Source organism: Zingiber officinale, chromosome 1B, assembly GCF_018446385.1.
Source record: "Zingiber officinale cultivar Zhangliang chromosome 1B, Zo_v1.1, whole genome shotgun sequence".
Classification (NCBI taxonomy): Eukaryota; Viridiplantae; Streptophyta; class Magnoliopsida; order Zingiberales; family Zingiberaceae; genus Zingiber; species Zingiber officinale.
The window spans coordinates 8,250,825-8,268,010 of NC_055986.1; the positions used below are offsets into that span (position 1 = coordinate 8,250,825).

The 17,186-nt window shown below is 36.0% G+C and overlaps 2 protein-coding genes across 4 annotated transcripts; one reads left to right on the top strand and one right to left on the bottom strand.

Moving 5' to 3' along the window:
- Nucleotides 1-1,558: 1,558 nt before the first annotated feature.
- On the bottom strand, nucleotides 1,559-7,348 carry LOC122048924 (protein Iojap-related, mitochondrial-like). Its single transcript, XM_042610438.1, has 4 exons — nucleotides 7,006-7,348; nucleotides 4,310-4,397; nucleotides 4,033-4,130; nucleotides 1,559-1,898 (listed from the first exon to the last, which is right to left on the bottom strand). The coding sequence occupies exons 1-4, from the start codon at nucleotides 7,315-7,317 to the stop codon at nucleotides 1,827-1,829; spliced, it is 570 nt and encodes a 189-aa protein (XP_042466372.1). The 5' UTR covers nucleotides 7,318-7,348; the 3' UTR covers nucleotides 1,559-1,826.
- Nucleotides 7,349-7,477: 129 nt separating this feature from the next.
- On the top strand, nucleotides 7,478-16,520 carry LOC122048933 (kelch repeat-containing protein At3g27220-like). 3 transcript variants are annotated; one of them, XR_006130750.1, is made up of 7 exons: nucleotides 7,478-7,706; nucleotides 8,154-8,336; nucleotides 10,345-10,574; nucleotides 11,042-11,234; nucleotides 14,748-14,953; nucleotides 15,375-15,469; nucleotides 15,598-15,901. XR_006130750.1 is itself a non-coding variant. In XM_042610451.1 (6 exons), coding segments are annotated over exons 2-6 (723 nt in total). In that variant the 5' UTR covers nucleotides 7,478-7,706; nucleotides 8,154-8,243; the 3' UTR covers nucleotides 15,376-15,901. The 3 variants fall into 3 exon arrangements, 2 of the variants coding, with proteins under 2 accessions (XP_042466385.1, XP_042466379.1); XM_042610451.1 differs by having other exon boundaries at nucleotides 15,375-15,901; XM_042610445.1 differs by lacking the exons at nucleotides 15,375-15,469; nucleotides 15,598-15,901 and adding an exon at nucleotides 15,908-16,520 and having other exon boundaries at nucleotides 7,479-7,706.
- The last annotated feature ends 666 nt before the right edge of the window (nucleotides 16,521-17,186 follow it).

Here is a 17,186-nt window from a genome sequence, read left to right on the forward strand (position 1 = left end):
TCTTCCATGCGTGACGTGACCTATTTTCGTAACCGTTTTTTTCTTTCGTTTTCAAAAGGTTAAATAAATAAAAAAAAATTGTAGATATCAAACTCAAACCATCGCACTAATCAAGGTGACCGGTTCAATTCGTATAAATTTTCATTGGTAACACCCTACCATCAATAATTCGATTATCACGGAACTAAAGCTATTTGAATCGATCTTCATTAGCAATTTTTTTTTATTTAGGTTAGTGACCGATAAATTTTTTATATAATTAGATAGATAATTATCAAAATTAAAAGTAATCGATTTAAAAAGTTAGATTACTGCCTCATGCAATCTGAAAAAAATAAATCATGAAAAATTTCCCACATCCAAAAAATTTATTGGAGCAAAAAATAAAACCATCCATCTGACCCAAATAACTTATGAAAAGAGAGAGAATGATAATTGTTTAGTTGGAAGGGGAAAATGAGGAGAAAAATTGAAGAATTTTCTTAAATAAATAATTAAATAGTGATCCTATCCGAAAGTCGAGGAAGTGGATGCTGGGGACGTGACGCTCCTGCTGACCTCCGAGGGACTTTGTTTCGCCTGCAACACAAAAAGCGTCAGTGTCGAGCCATGGAAGGGATCCCGGCGATGACCCTCCGATGCTCAAGTCTACCTCCGACGAAGTAAGAAGAAACAACGAAAATTGTAGCGTAACTGTAGAGATCACGAGAAAAGCATACCTCCACGCGATGCCTGGACCCCCCCTTTATATAGGATTTCTGTAGCGTGTGTGCACGCTTCTTAAAGCGGGAGCATTGTCCCAAACCTTCCGTGAATAGTCATGTCAGTAAGTGTCCCTGACACAATACCTTAACGAGCCGAATATATCTCTAAAGTGAATTGGAAACTTCCGTCGTATGATCGTCTGCTTGACCATACCGTCCATCGGCGGCACTAACTCCCAAAAAGATGTTGAAGGATATCCCTTGGTGTCTGTTGCTCAGCCGAACGGGATGGTCGCTCAGCTGAGAGTTCCTTGTCACAGTGTCATTCGATGCGGGACCAAACAGGGTGCCCGCTCGACTGGAGTCTTCGTTGTCTAGCTGTTGAATCTATTATTTGACCGAGCAGAGTAGCCGCTTGGCCGATACTTCCACTGTCTGGTTCCTATACATGCACCTTGGCCGAGCGAGATGACCGCTCGATTGTATTACCGTTGTTCATGCATGGTCTACTCAGCTATACTTCTTCTCTGCTGATTCTGATCATTGATGTAGAGCCGAGTGAGATAGTCGCTCGACCTGCTTCTGCAAACACTTGACTTTCATCCCTGTCTTGAGCGTCTTAGATCAACTAGTGGTCAAACTAGTGATGAAGTTGGATAGAGTCTTTCATATCTCGATCGGACGAGCCACTCGCCCGCTCGGCCTGCGAAAGGGGGTGTTGACCGCCTTAATTTTGACCTTCATTATGATGAAGACCTCTCCCAAGATGAGCCCCCTTATCACCGCATCAAATAGCATTTTCATTCTACTTGAAGATGAAATATTTAGAATGCAAATCTATCTTAGCAGATATATATATTTTTGTGTATCATACACAAAGAACTTATATTTAATAAAAAAAAAACAATAACGTCTTATATAATTTCAGGCAGCCAGATTACAGTTCTTGTAAGGGCATGATCACTCCTTGGCAAGTAAAATAATACTAGCAAGCCTTTTGCACATTCAGTACATGGTAACGCAGCATACAGCATGAAGGTTTTATAGTAAGTGATCTTGAGATTGCAAAAGGATTTGTTTCGTCAAGCAGAAATAAAAGCCATACAGATTCGAATCGGTTGATCATTCAACGCTCTTCATTGGCTTCATTGATTTGTTTCTCCGCCGAATCTTTACCAAGGAATTCTCCAAATCCTGCAGAGAAATTAGCTTGAAAAAAAATTGATAATACAAAAAAACCATGAGGAATGAATGTCTAAAAAAAAAAAAATTGATGCAACAACAAGATCAAATCAAGCCTTATCCCATTAGGTGGGATCGGCTATATGGATTCCTTTACGTCATTAAACTCTATCTCCTACTATATCATCATCTATACTTAAATAAATTTTATCTTATTTTATTATTGCTAACAAAGTCTTTTTTGATCTTCCTCTTCCTCATTTGATACATGTGTTTGTCATAGTTTCACATTACCTAACTGTAGCATTTATTGATCGTTAATAAACTTTATCTTGTTTTATTGTTGCTAATTAAGTTTTTTTTTGGTCTTCCTCTTCCTAATTTGATACGTGTGTTTGTCATAGTTTAACATTGCCTAATTGGAGCATTTATTGGTCGTCTAAGTATATGCATGTACCATCCTAAACGCGTCTCTCTGAGTTTATCTCAATAGATGCAACTTCGACTTTTTCTCTCATGCTCTCATTTTTTATTCTATTAATTCTCGCATGTCCACACATCCACTTTAATATCCTTATCTCTGGAACTCTCATCTTCTGCTCATGTACTCGAGTCATAGCCTAACATTCAACTCCATATAACATAGTAAGATTTAACTGTGATTTTATAAAATTTTCCTTTAAGTTTTATAAGTAGTCACATAAAACATCCGATGTTCTCCTTCATTTCAACTATCTTGCTTGCATTCTATGTAAGACCTCTCTCAATCCCTCCATCATTTTACAAAAGTGATCCTAAATATCTAAAATTCTCGATTTCGAACAACTCGTCATCTCTTATCTTAACAATTGTCTTATTATAATATTGTTAAATTTAAATTCTATATATTCTATCTTTATTCTACTGAGCCTAAAATTTTCTAAAAATAATTTGATAATAAATAAAAAATTGAACTTGGTAAATTTAAAAGTAAATCATTGGATATATAATAACAAAAGGTCCTACAAGTCAAGGTAATATCAGATATAATTTGACTACAAACAAGCCTAAAAAACGAGCAGATATATTCTTAGAATCAAGAAATCAATATATGAATTCTCCTGCGCTGACAAACTTTATACCAAAACCAGTGACATGCTCTGTATCATGTCTATATTTACGAGACCTAATCTACACATGATGCCCATGGGCCATCTTCCTGGCATAGGGCAAATGCTCCAAGGTAGCCCAACCAATCATGTAGGACTCAGCAAGTGTACCTGATATTTTTTGCTTTTGAACAAGGGCTGCAATTAATGTTAATGAAAAGCCATACGTAGAGCGTTTCAAGTTGACACCAAAACACAATCAGATTTATTTCTTTGCAATCTACTATTTCAGGAGAAAGGACCATATCTGATCTTGCAAATCAGTTTATTTGTTTAGCATTCATACAATTTGATTGGTTAAGATTTTACTGTGGTCGATAGTGTAAAAGTGATGACCTTTTACGGCTGAATCTGCCATAATTCCAACAAACTAATTCGATGTTCTTGTATATGAAGCTATTTTTTACCATGGCACATGTACAAGCCCATGACAATCGTTGTTCTTCATAATTATGTCTACAGAAGATTTCCCGCAAAACAAAAAAAAAACCCCTTAATTTTTGTTTTCATAGGGCGCCTACAATTTTTGACTAAAAGGTGCCCTTCTCTCACCTTCTTTCTTTTTCTTCCCTAAATACCCCAATCAAATAGCATTGATTTATTATTTTTTTTTATGGACGAAGTGAATTCCAAATGAAAAAATAAGACCATACTTTTGTCCTTAGAAATTTGAGGAATTCAATTCAAATCTGGTTTTACTTTTTAAGATTAAAATGTATTTGGCCCATCTAGCAATTTATGAACCAAAATAGATCACAATAAAAACAAATAAGGCCATATTTGTGTTACTACAAGTGCAAGGAATTCAAATATGATTTTAATTTTTGATTTAAGAATATTTTGCTATATCCAACAACTTTGCCAAAAATTGCTAAATGAACCAAACATAGCGTTTTGAGACATGAAAAAAAACAAGAAAAACATTAAAATTGTAGAAATTTCTGAAAGAAACTGCGGCGCAGTCTAGTAATAAGCATGATAAAGAGAGACAACATCACCTGATTTGGTCCTCCTGGAATCATCTCAGTGGTCCAAAGATGCTCAATATTGTAGTAAGTTCTTGCCTTCTCCTCGAGGGCGTGAATTATAATGCTACCTGGACAATAAGAAATTATGGTGTGTGATAACTAAAACAGATGGGTTTAGAGACTTAGTTTATCTAGTAGTCACGAGCCTAATATAATGGATAATCTTCTACACTCGATTTAAGTGACAAAAATTAAGATAAGGAACTAAGGAAGCGAAATGTAGATTAAACTAATGAGTACAGCTTACCAGAATCAATCACAATCCACTTTCCTCCTCCATGTCCTTGTACACTTGGAAGCATTAATCGTTCAGCATTCTTTTGCTTTTGTTTTATCTGTAGAAAGTATGATGCAGAAAAGATAAGTTTGTCAGCAAACGGAGAAAGTTTAATATCATATCAACAATTAGATGTAAATAAACAATTCTAATGTTCAACTTTGTTAACTTTATTTACTTGTTAGAAGATATAGCAAACATGGCATGAATAAAAGATAATTATATTTTAAATATCTATCAACAACCAGTTTCCTTCAGGTTTCAGAATTACAAAATGTTAATGCCAGATATAAGCATTTCTCAAAGGAATATTAGGTACTCGATTTGCATTGTGAAATTGTGTTTGCTTCAAATTTGATGTAAAGTTTTATGAATGATCCAACACAATATACACCACAGGAGACATCCGTGAAAGAAAAAGGACAATTACATCTTCATTGGCAAATCAACTACACTGAAACTGGAAATGATTGTTTTAAAAGGTCTTTGCCTAAGCCGCTAAGCCAATCATATAAACTAATGCTGTGAAGGATGAAGTCCACCTTTGGCCATGAGAATCCAAAGTCCACTTATGGCCGCATCAGAATCACAAAGTTCACTTATGGTCACATATGGAACAAAGAGTCCACTTATGGCCACATAAGCAATGGATTTACTCCAATATTTGACCTGCACATTTGATTGCTTATGTGCCATTCAGAATCATTTAGGAAATGGAGCACTAATTTAATTTGTGTTGGATTGGGTGAACCAGCTAGAGGAGATGAATAGACAACCTGCAATCAAAATTTAATTTTTCTTGCTTTCTAACTTAGCAAGGACACACAAATTAAATCAAATAAAATATAAGCATAAAAAATAGAGTAAGAGACATAATTTAGTTGGTTACAACTTAAGTGGTTGTTAATCCAAGACAGTAAAAATGTTACTAAAAAGAACTCCTTCGATCAAGATCAGAGGCAAAATAGTCCCTTACAACAGTTGAACGTACAAGAAATGAATACTGAAGTTTAAGAACAAGTGTTTCTTTTACAACTGGCTTCAAGACTTTATTTATAGCTCAACAATCAAAATGACCGTTTCACTGATGTGACCGTTTGAGGTGCCTCAAACAGTTGGAAGCCCTCCAAGTGGATAAAATGTTATCCACTCAATGATCAAAAAACTAATTTGGCAGTATCGGAGTTGCCTCAGTTCACCGGAGATGCCTCGGTTGTTGTTGACGTGGATTCCCACTTCTTATTCGCGACACAACGTTATGCTTCATTGAAGGCGTCTCCAACTGAATTGACGCGCATATTCATCCGAGGTGCCTCTAGTCAACGCAGGCGCCTCAAGTCTCTTCTGCAGCAGATGCTCTGTTGGACATCTGAGGCGCCTCGTCCAATTTGAGACATCTTGAGCTCTATACATCTGAATGATCAATCTCAGCATTAATCATTATTTTCCTTGCACTCGCTTGGGTAATGCTTCGGCTATTAAGAGTTGAGCTCATCCAAACTCAATTTCGGCCTTCTCCTCGAACAGACTTCCTCCTAACTTCTCGTCCCTCGAATGCGCCATGCATGCCCTTCTTCCTCCACCGGTGTACTCTTCCACAGCTCCTCGTCCTTTGGATGCACCGAGCCTCTCGACTCGCTTCCCCATGTCATCCTTCTCACTCACTGCGTCTTCCGCTTGACTTCTTGTATGCCTAAGTCCCTGTACACTTAGACATAAGACATCAAATACCTAGAGTCTAACTTAACTCGATTGATCATATCAAAACTAACCCGGGGTACTTACAATTTGGTCAACTTCTAATCATTCAACTTGATGGAGCCTTTTTGCTAAGAAGGAAGGGCATGCAGGATTATGTCGATGTACAGTTATTTGGCTGCTAACTTGAAACAACAAATTCAAATTATCTCTTCTGGGACCACAAAGAAAGGCCTAATGAGTTTTATTTACGGTGTCTATTGTTGAATCAACTCCTCTTCTAAGTTGTTTATAAAAATGAATAAGCTTTTTCACCTAGGTTTTTCTATAAGGTCAAGCAATCTTCTTGCATAACTTTCTGTGAAATCGAACAAACTTAATCTTTGGACTATGCATCTCATTTTACAGGCATTAGAGAAAACAAGGATGATAATAAGTGGCCAGGCAAATGTCAGCTAGGTAAGCTTCTATAGTGCAGCCAAATTGCCAGGATAACTCAGCTAAAACCCTACTGGAGTTGACATGCATGAAAAGTTTTCGGAAAACAGCTGTCAGAGGGGAATGGGGCTGGACATTTATCGTGGCAAGAAGATAAACCTAAGGGCATATTTCTAGATACATCACAAAACCTTTGCAATGCTCTTATGTAGTGTTTCTCACTGTTAATCGTATGTCATGACCAGAACAATCAGTAAGATATTATATATACTTTTCCACGTTCTCCACTTCTCCTAGATGTCTCTTCAATGTTTGTACTGACTGTTTAGAAGTAATCTTTGCTCAATAAAAGAAACTATTATCGCCTAAAACAAACTGATTTCAACATAACAAAAGCCTTTAAATCTTGTTCTTCAAACTAATTCAACAGTCAATGATCAATTTCAAAATACGATAGACTCCGTTCTATATCAGCAAATGTAGGTAACTATGCGATAACATAAAATAAGCGAGAGAAAGGCCAAACCCGCCTTGTGAATTAGGGCTTGGGCAATGTTCCGAACGTGCCAGGTGGACCGGCCGGTGGCGACGACCATGAAGTCCGTCCAATCGCACTGGTTCCTTACGGGGATTACCCTCACGTCGTCCGCCTTCACCTCGCCAAGGATCTTCTCGATCTCCTCCAGCTCCAATAAGCTCGGCTTGCGGGAGTAGGACGACGACGACGACGACGACGAAGACATGGGACGAAGGAACTCTAGAAGCTTCCATGGTCCATGATGATGGAGAAGGGGATGACCAGAGCTCGAGGCAAGAGCTCTCGATCTCAAAGCCGCCAACATTTTTTTAGGTTTACAAAAGCTTACTCATTCGATCTTTAAATTGGGCCGCATATATTTTTCATTTATTTTTAATTATATTATTATTATTATTATTATTATTATTATTATTATTATCTTATATTCTTAAAATATTTTCTAGTACTATAACAACTTTCTAGTAGACCCCTACGTGGGTTTCATCCTCGCTTCACGGGGATCTCAATGGCGAGATCTAACAAGTAGGGGAGGTTCGTCTTGGTTCTCTCCTGTGTCGGCCAGGGGTCGTCCTCGTCGCGGATTCCCTCTGGGCTTACTCAAATTCCGCATCTTCCTCGCTCGTTTGGTCCAGAAACCTCGATCAACCTCTTGAGAGACTTCCCGGTGCGGGCGATCTGGCTTCCGAGTCGGCGGTGAGTCTGTGCTTTTAGTTAATGATGCGTCGACGTTAGGTTTTTGATGCGTTTTCTTCTATACGTCATCCTCTATCTGTTTGGCAACTGATTTTGCTGCTTTATGTATTGGAAAGGAGTAGCGTATCTGATGATTAATGCCCTCCTCTCGCTACATGATCAAAAGAGATCGTGAGAAAGAAATGGAACCGTAAGAATGCGACAATAACATACAGAAAATTTACATACTTTGACTATATGCTCATTTGAATTTGCATAGCGTAAGACACGGGCTTATTGGTTGTTAGTAGTAGTCTTTGTCAATTTTCTATTCCATTTAGAGTAGAAGTTTATGGATTGAAAATTTCATTTATCAGACATCAACCTATAGCAGCCTATTGCTGCATAATGATCAAGGTATATTGGTTAACGACTCACTATTTCCACTAATGAATCTTCCTTTTGCAGGATGAGGAAAAGGATAAAAGAGTATTAGATTCAAAAACGTTGAACGCAACTTTTGCTGACTTGCCAACACCAGAGTTAGCATGGGAAGAGATGGCAGAGGCACCTGTTCCACGTCTAGATGGTGCAGCTATACAAATTAAAAATCTTTTATATGTCTTTGCTGGATATGGTACAATCGACTATGTGAGAATCTTAAATATCTTACACTTTACATGCCCCTCATGTTCTGTTTTATAATGGACTTCGATATCAACATTTATTTTTACATGTTTCTATAGATTTAGTCTCTTACGTCTAGTTGAATTCTAAGTTTTAAAATATCATATGGCAAAAGATATATATGAACACCCTATCTGGAAAATGATCTTCTGGTTTTAATGACATTGACTGGTTATACTTTAAAAATATATATATGTTTTTTTCTTTTTTCTTTATTTGATTTTGATTCCCATACGTTTGTTGATCCCATAGGACTTATTTTCTCATCTATCGAAGGATACAAAATAAATCAGATTGATTTTTGTTCAAAAAATAAAAATAAAAATACTATGTGAACTTCAATGTCACAAACTAGTTCCATCGCCATGATCAAAACTGTGTATTATGAGTCATTGAATAAGGGATCATGTTGCTTCAGGAGTATTAATAACGATTCTGACCCCTATTCACATGTTGGATGCCCTTTCTCATTTGTTCTTGAGGCTTAGTCAAAATACATCACCCAAGCTTTTTTTATATGGGTCCTGATAGGACTTCAGTGCAGTATACTGCTTTGTCAGGCAATTCTTCTTGCAATTTGAAGTGTTCTAGTAGAAGATGTGCTCCCAAGAAATCTGCCAATGCCTGTCCTTTCACGGCCTTTTATGATATGAGTATTATGTTCAAGCAGTATTAACCATTAAGTGAATCAAGCATTTGGTAAACCAGCTCTGTTCACAAGGATCTTTAAAGGGTCGTCTCCTGACACCAGATGATTGGTGGGTAACACTGAGCAAGTAACGTCGCATCTTACTAAACGCTACTACAATGTTTCTGAAAGGAAATATGGGGTGGGGTTCCCTCTCCTTGATATAGCTTTCCAAATAAGGGAGGTTACATGCACCTCCTCATTCAGAATTCTCAATCTAGCCTGCAATTGGTAGGTACATCTTTCAGTTGCTTTTATCTTTTGTTTGGCTTGGATCTTTTGCCCTGCAATTTTGTGCCTTGCAATCACGGGCAGAGCAATTTGTATATTTAAGTTTGTAACTTCGAATATATTTTTTTTTTTTTTCACTTTGATGACAATTTATGCGTTGAATTTTCTTGATGGATCTTACGATCTTGATAATGAAATTACATAGGACTAGATTAGTTTAAAGGAATTTTTCTTAAGCAGTTTATTATTACTTGACTTCTAAGAATACTGTTTCAGAGAATTAACCATTTTCATAGAAGTAATAAGTAATAATTAAAATCAGTTACTGGATTTCAATAGAAAGGTGAGCATAATTCCGCACTTTACTTGCTTATCTGACATTTGTCTAAGAGTTGAAATAGACTTTAAATTGCAACTCACAAATAAAGTACATTGATTATTGTGTTTAGCGTAACCCAAGATTACTTTCATGTGATGGAGCCTGGGATTACATTTCAAGATTTGTTCCTTAATCACATGGTTCAGGACTTCAACTTTCTGTTCTGTGACCTGATTACATGAGTTTATGTCATAGAGAAGCAGTTGTTTTATACTTCTCCGTTGTTCAGTTATTTCCTAGGTTGGTTGCTGGTTTGTATTCTATGGCACTTTGCCTTTTAAAGTACTAGGCACATGAGAAATCCTACAAGTTTGTTTTCTGAAAGTGTAATATTGGTTAACTTGCTTGTCAGTGAAGGACATATAACTTAATTCATGAAATTGTTTCTTGTAAATAACAACAACAACAACAGGAAGCCACTAACTATTTGAGGTTGACTACTCAAATATATTTTTCCATTGAACTTGATGCAAGGCTATGTATCATTAATAATATTCAAATAAACTGTATATCCAACTATTTGGGTTGTTGCAACAAGAAAAAAAAAAGGCAAAACTAAACTAAATGATTTAAAGTCTGGCAGATAAATTTTAACAATTGTTTGTGCTCTCAAGTGTATAACTTCTGTTTTCTACATTTTTTGGAAGAGCTTTCATACTAGCAATTTATTGCAGGTCCATTCTCATGTAGATATATATAATTTTACTGATAATACATGGGGAGGAAGATTTGACATATCCAAAGAAATGGCTCATTCTCATCTAGGAATGGCAACGGATGGGAGATACATCTATGTTGTGACTGGACAATATGGTCCTCAATGTAGAGGTCCTACTGCTCGTAATTTTGTGCTGGATACAGAGAAAAAAGAGTGGCACGATCTGCCACACTTGCCAGTACCTAGGTGAGTCCTTTAGAGGTAGTTTCAAAGAGCGAAATATTTATATAAATTGCATGAGCATTTGGAATTCAGGTTGAGATGAGTCCTTTTCTAAGTCTACAATTTTTATTTTTCAAAAGTTTAAGGTTTTCCTAATATTATAATATCCCATTGATCTTCATGCATTCAGCTAAAATCTTGAGATGTTTTCGTATTTTCTCTTAAAATGTTCAATTTTTTCAGTATTGGTTAACATAAAAAATACTTCTAAGTCCCATGAATTAATATCATTTCAGGATGGACCATAATAACACCTTAAAATGTTCAATTTTTTCAGTATTGGTTAACATAAAAAATACTTCTAAGTCCCATGAATTAATATCATTTCAGGATGGACCATAATAACACCACCTTTGATGGTGTTTTCTTCTGTTCAAAACATGGTTTTATGTGCTTTATTATAAGAAAAGCTTTAACAGTAGCATCTGTAGGTATGCTCCAGCTACCCAACTCTGGAGATGCAGACTCCATGTCATGGGTGGAAGCAAGGAGGATCATCACGAACCTGGATTAGAACACTGGAGTCTTGCTGTGAAAGATGGGAGGGCCTTGGAGAAAGAATGGCGGGGTGAAATCCCTATACCTCGTGGTGGTCCCCACAGGTTTGTGGGCCATTTATCTAAAGTTAGTACCTAAATTTGTTTAAAAAATTTAGCTTTCTCCTATATAACATATCCTGTTTTGTCACTGTGGTGGAATTTGTACTTTAGAAGTTCCACTTGACTTTCAATGTCGTGATCACCATCCTGGTATAGCCATACAATATCTTTATTTTCATGTGCCTTTTATTTTCTACATAAGCAATTCATCCTTTACTGATATATTCACGTGTTGCAATCAGATTCGTATCTTCTTTCTACTAATTTGAGTTTTAGTGATGCTTTAGCTGAGAGGAAGATATGCATTTTTTACTTAGTTTATAAGATCAACATTGCAAGCAGCAACATAACTTGTAAGCATTGCCAATAAACACTGCAAGGATAATGCAACTTGTAAACATTAGAAAGGAGAACCATGCATTTAACCCTAAACACTGCTGTTTCTTCATGGTCCAAAGATTTGGAAGAAACTCTCACAGAAGAGAACTAATAAATTAGAAAAATGAAATTGATCATCATGTCAGACAAAATCCTCCTCTATGAGACCATCCTTTTGTATATAGTAAATCAGATACATATTGTGCAAGATAGAAGCATGAGGAATTGTTTTCTGTGTGTTTTTCAAGATTCACTTTGTATTTTAGTTGTTTATATTGTTCAAATCGAACTATTTCTTGTACTTGAAAATGCGGATCACATGAATCATATTCAACTGCAACTGTAGCTATCCAATTATCAGGTGATTGAATATGGTTTGTTTCCCCTTATGACAGTGACAACTAGTTCTTGTAGTAACATGACCATACTCCATGCAGTTCGAGCTACCTTCTTCAATTATTTGTTTTCTCAATTATCACATCATTGACCATTATTCTCAAATATATGCCTGAGACTTGTGGTTTCCAAGGATCTCAGATCAAGTCAAACTTTAAGACATTGATTAGAAATGTTGTTCTGCAGTTACGTTATTATCAATACAGTGAAGCAAACCTCCATCTAACCTAACCCTTTTTTTCTACCAGGGCTTGTGTTGTTTCCAATGATCAGCTTATTGTCATTGGTGGTCAAGAGGGTGATTTTATGGTCAAACCTGGATCACCAATTTTCAAGTGTGTCTGAAGAAATGAGGTTAGATATCATTCTTATGTCAATACCTCAAAAAATTCATCATAAACTGTTAGTTGGTTTCAATAGGAGATCCAACATGAGTGTGGATCTAAGTGTGTGACACGATTTATGGATATTTCTAAATAAATTTTACGCAACTGATAGGAACCAAGTTCCAAATGTGGACCAAGTGCTGGATCATGGGTGAAACATGTTGCATCATGAGGGAAATAAGCCCAAAACATGACTTGTATATTCCAGGAGGGATAAAATAAAAAAGGGGTATGAACAGAAGTAATATATAGGGGCAGTTTATGTTTTAGAGTCAGTTATATCTTTGTGACACTTATGTTAGCATGTTTTAGGGTATGTGTGGTTATAAATTTGTGGGAAGTTAGAGGGGAGGGGATCTAAGTATTATTGTGAGAAGAAAGCATTGGCTTTGGGCTGATGGAGAGAGTTTTCTTTACCAGATTTTTTGTGTTAACCTTAATACAATTCTATGTTTTATGTGTTCCTCCATTCTTAATTTTGGGTTCCTAATATTGGTCCGACCTGTCGGATGTAAGAGGGGTTGTATGCTTAGAAGGAATACCAAAGATGTCAGATAGGGTCAATATTTTGGAAGAGAGGATGGCGACGCAAGAAGGAAGTATGGAAGAAATCAAAGGCATTATGCAACAATTTCTGTCTGAAGTACAACAACATGGTTCTCTTTTAGGAATTAGGGTTGCAGCCGCACCATTGAAGGGGGCATCCATTTCTATTGATCAGTCATCTCAATCTGAGCTTCAAGAACATGTGATCAATTGGAGGAGTAGAGGATGTTTGTTAAGAAAGTGGAATTACCAATGTTTAATGGTTGGGATCCAGTAGTGTGGATTACTTGGGTTGAGATTTATTTTGAAGTCCATAATACTTCTGATGAAGTTATGGTCAAGTTGGATGTAAGTATGAAAGACACTACAGTTCATTGGTTTAATCTTCTTAAGGAGACCGAAGTTAATCTAACTTGGAAAAACTTAAACGCGCTCTCATAGCTCGTTATAGAAGACGTAGACATGAGAATCCTTTTGAAGAATTGGCAGCATTAAAATATAATGGAAATGTAGAAGAATTTATTGAAGCTTTTGAGTTGATTTCTTCAGTTCCGCATTTTTCAGAAGAGCAATATATTGGCTATTTCATGAGTGGATTACTACCTCATATCAGAAGAAGAGTTCGAATGTTGAATTCACTGTCTAGAGGGCAGTTAGTGCGTATGGCAAAGTATGTTGAAGTGGAATTTCTAGAGGAAGGGTTGATCCCACAAAAGACATTAGGGAAGGAGAGGTTATGGAGCAATTTCAGCCAAGGTAGCTCTGGTTTGGGCCGTTTTCAACCATATACAGGGCCTAATTCAATTTAGAAGAAATTGGGTCAGTCTTTCGAAATGGGCAGAACAAGTACAATAACAGGATGAGGTTCTAACAAAATTCGCGACTCTAAGAAAGCTATTACAGAGTACAGTGTACAAGCATATCTACCCAATGGATTGGAGGTAGCACTAGAAGATGATGTGGAATCATAATATGTGATTGCTAGTAGAGACATTGTTCATAATGGTGAAGTGATTCGTCAATGGCTAGTCAAATGGAAAGGCAAGAACATGATTGACACAATGTGGGTGGATGATTTCACTCTTAGAACTCAATTTTCTTATCTTAGTCTTGAGGACAAGGCCAGAGCTGCAGTAGGTGGTAATGATAGGAACCAAGTTCCAAATGTGGACTAAGTGTTGGATGATGGGTGAAACATGTTAGGATCACAAGGGAAACTAGCCCAAAACATGACTTGTATAATTCAGGGGAGATAAACAAAAAGGACCTGAACAGAATTAATATATAGTGGCAGTTTATGTTTTAAAGTAAGTTATATCTTTGTGGCAGTTATGTTAGCATGTTTTAGAGTATGTGTGGTTATTAGTTGGTGGGAAGTTAGAGGAGAGGGGATCTAAGTATTATTGTGAGAAGAAAGCATTGGCTTTGACGAAAGCATTGACTTTGGGCTGGTGGAGAGAGTTTTCTTTACCAGATTGTTTATGTTAACCTTAATACAATTCTGTGTCTTATGTGTTCCTCCATTCTGAATTTTGGGTTCCTACACAATCAATAGAAATGTAGAGTGCCCATTTAAAGGGTCAATGTATCAAAGCATTAAAGATTATAGAATCATGTAATATAATTCTTGGTTCTTTGATTTTATAAGTTTTGATGGACTGTGTTCAAAATCATACCTAAATGCTGGCCTTGAATTTACTGACATGATATTCGCATTGCAACACTTATATTATGGTGTTTTATATTTACTTCATAGTGGCTTCTTTCTTAACTCTGATTTAGTTTAGCATTCATATTTCCATAGTCCTCAAATTTCATTTGTGTTTATCCAGGTTGTTTGCAGCGATGTCTACACGCTTGATAATGTAATGAAATGGAAGGAACTTCTGACCATGCTGAAACCAGATTCTCATATAGAATTTGCATGGGTTAACGTTAACAATTCAATTATAATTGTTGGAGGCACAACAGAAAAGCATCCTATAACCAAAAAATGGTGCCAGTTGGAGAAGTGTTTCAGTTCAATTTGGATAAATTGGTAGAAATCCTTTTCCTTTACATAGAAATTAATTTTTTGGAGCATCATAGTATCTGCATTGTCAATGTTATCCTTTTTTTTAAGTTAGTGGTATCTATTTGATGAATACTGACTCTCTAGTCTCCTGATCATTTTTATTTGATTTCTGTATTCATTGCATGGGAAGAAATCCTTCTTTGAAAAGAATGCAAGAGAGTGTGTTGGACAACTTGATACACTTTTCTATTAATTGTTCATCCATCTAGTACTAACCTGAACCCCGAGATTCTAGGAAGACTTGATTTTACCAACCACTTCGTATACCACCTGATATTTATCCTACTTTCTCTTTATGTTGTTGGATCTATATTCATTTGGTATTTAAATTCATCTGTGGACTGATGTTGCTCTTTCTGACACAAATACATTATATTGGTTTTAGATTCATCTTTGAATGACTTGTCTCCTCTCACACAAACCTGGGAAGTGTGCATCCTAGCAGTAACACTCTTTAACACATGAAGAATCCTATGGCCAGTAAGATCAGCATGATTTGTTTTCTTAAACTCGGGCAATCTTTATCTAAGTTGAATCAGCATGCCTCACGCATGCTCGCATATATATAGATGCCTCAAGGTTTTTGACCCTTCACTCATTGTGTCCAGACCCAGAGCTAATCTTCCTATAATGAGTAGGGTGGGCAAAGCCATCCATCTTGACTGCATCTGGTTCGAGAGGGGAAGTACCAGTCCTACCAGTTTGAGAAGTCGAGGACTAAAAATTAAAAAGAGAACAATCTAAAGGAAGAAGATGCAGAGGAACTTGAGTAAAATATGAAAATGTTTGTAAATTTGGAAATCCAGAAAAGATGATTCATTTCAACACTTAGTTTGTTGGCAAGCTTGGTACATAGTAACTTATATTTGTTGGGATTAAGCATTTCTGATCATCAAGTTTCTCTTCTTAAATATGCAGGAATGGTCAGTGTTGGGAAGGATGCCTTTCCGCATCAAGACCACCTTGGTCGGCTACTGGAATGGCTGGTTTTATTTCACATCTGGCCAGCGAGACAAGGGTCCAAATGATCCTGCTCCCAAAAAGGTTGTTGGGTGCATGTGGAGAACTGAACTGCATCTATAGCTTCTCTCGGTTCTGATAGCAGATGAGATTTCCTTTTTGATGTTCAGGCCGTGTAGGTTAACCTTCTGATCATTCTTGGCTCAAATATAGGATCTATTTATGTGTTAGATCAACCTTCTGATTATTCTTAGGTTGGTTTCTTTTGTTTTGAGAAGCGATCAGAATGCTCGTCATTCGACTCTGATCAATTTCGGATGTGGTTTAGTGGATGTTTTCATTTGCAAGTCACAAAAGATTCAAACGTTTGGCTCATGGTTTAGTCCAGAATCAATGATTATGCTCATTGAGTCTAGCATTGCCAGGCCAATGATGGTTAAGTGGAAATCATTTAAATATGATTCCTCTTGAGTTTTAAGATTATGAAAATGTACTTCATATTTTTACAAACTTTTACCATTGTATCTCTTACACATTAGTTGTTTTAATTTATCTAACATTGTTATGAAAATGTATTATATGTTAACAATTAAGGGGTAAAACTGATGTTTGGAAAGTGTTGGGAGATAATTTGGTGGTTTTGACAATTATAGTGACTAAAGTTATTTTATATTTGATTTTTATAATTTTTATATATAAATTATATCTATTGACCAAATTTACTCATTTTATCTTTATATTCTTATAATTTTTATATTTATTTTAAAATTTTATTTTACTATTTCATGGGGATTTGATTTTTAAAATTTATAATTGGTTTATTATAATTTTTTAATTCATTCTTAAAAATTATTTTATTGGCATGCATCAATATCCTCTATTTTTTTTAAAAAAAAATTATAAATTCCTTTCGACATATTACACAAGACAACAGATCTTCTAATTCGCAAATTGCGGACGGGGATGGTTCATTACATGAGGATTTTTGATTTGGATGGATTCTATTTTTAAATAGGTGGGGTTTATCCAAATTAAGGGTCCACATCAATGGATTATTCCCTGATTCACAATTTACGGACCAGAGGATCCCTACATTACACAAGCACCTCATGTCACGAAAATATTTTATTTTACTCATTTATCCTTTGATTTTTAACTTTATTTGATATCCATTCTTAAGTCTAATTTTTAATTTGTCCTTAAATATTTCATTTTTTTAATTTTATTTTAGAAATTT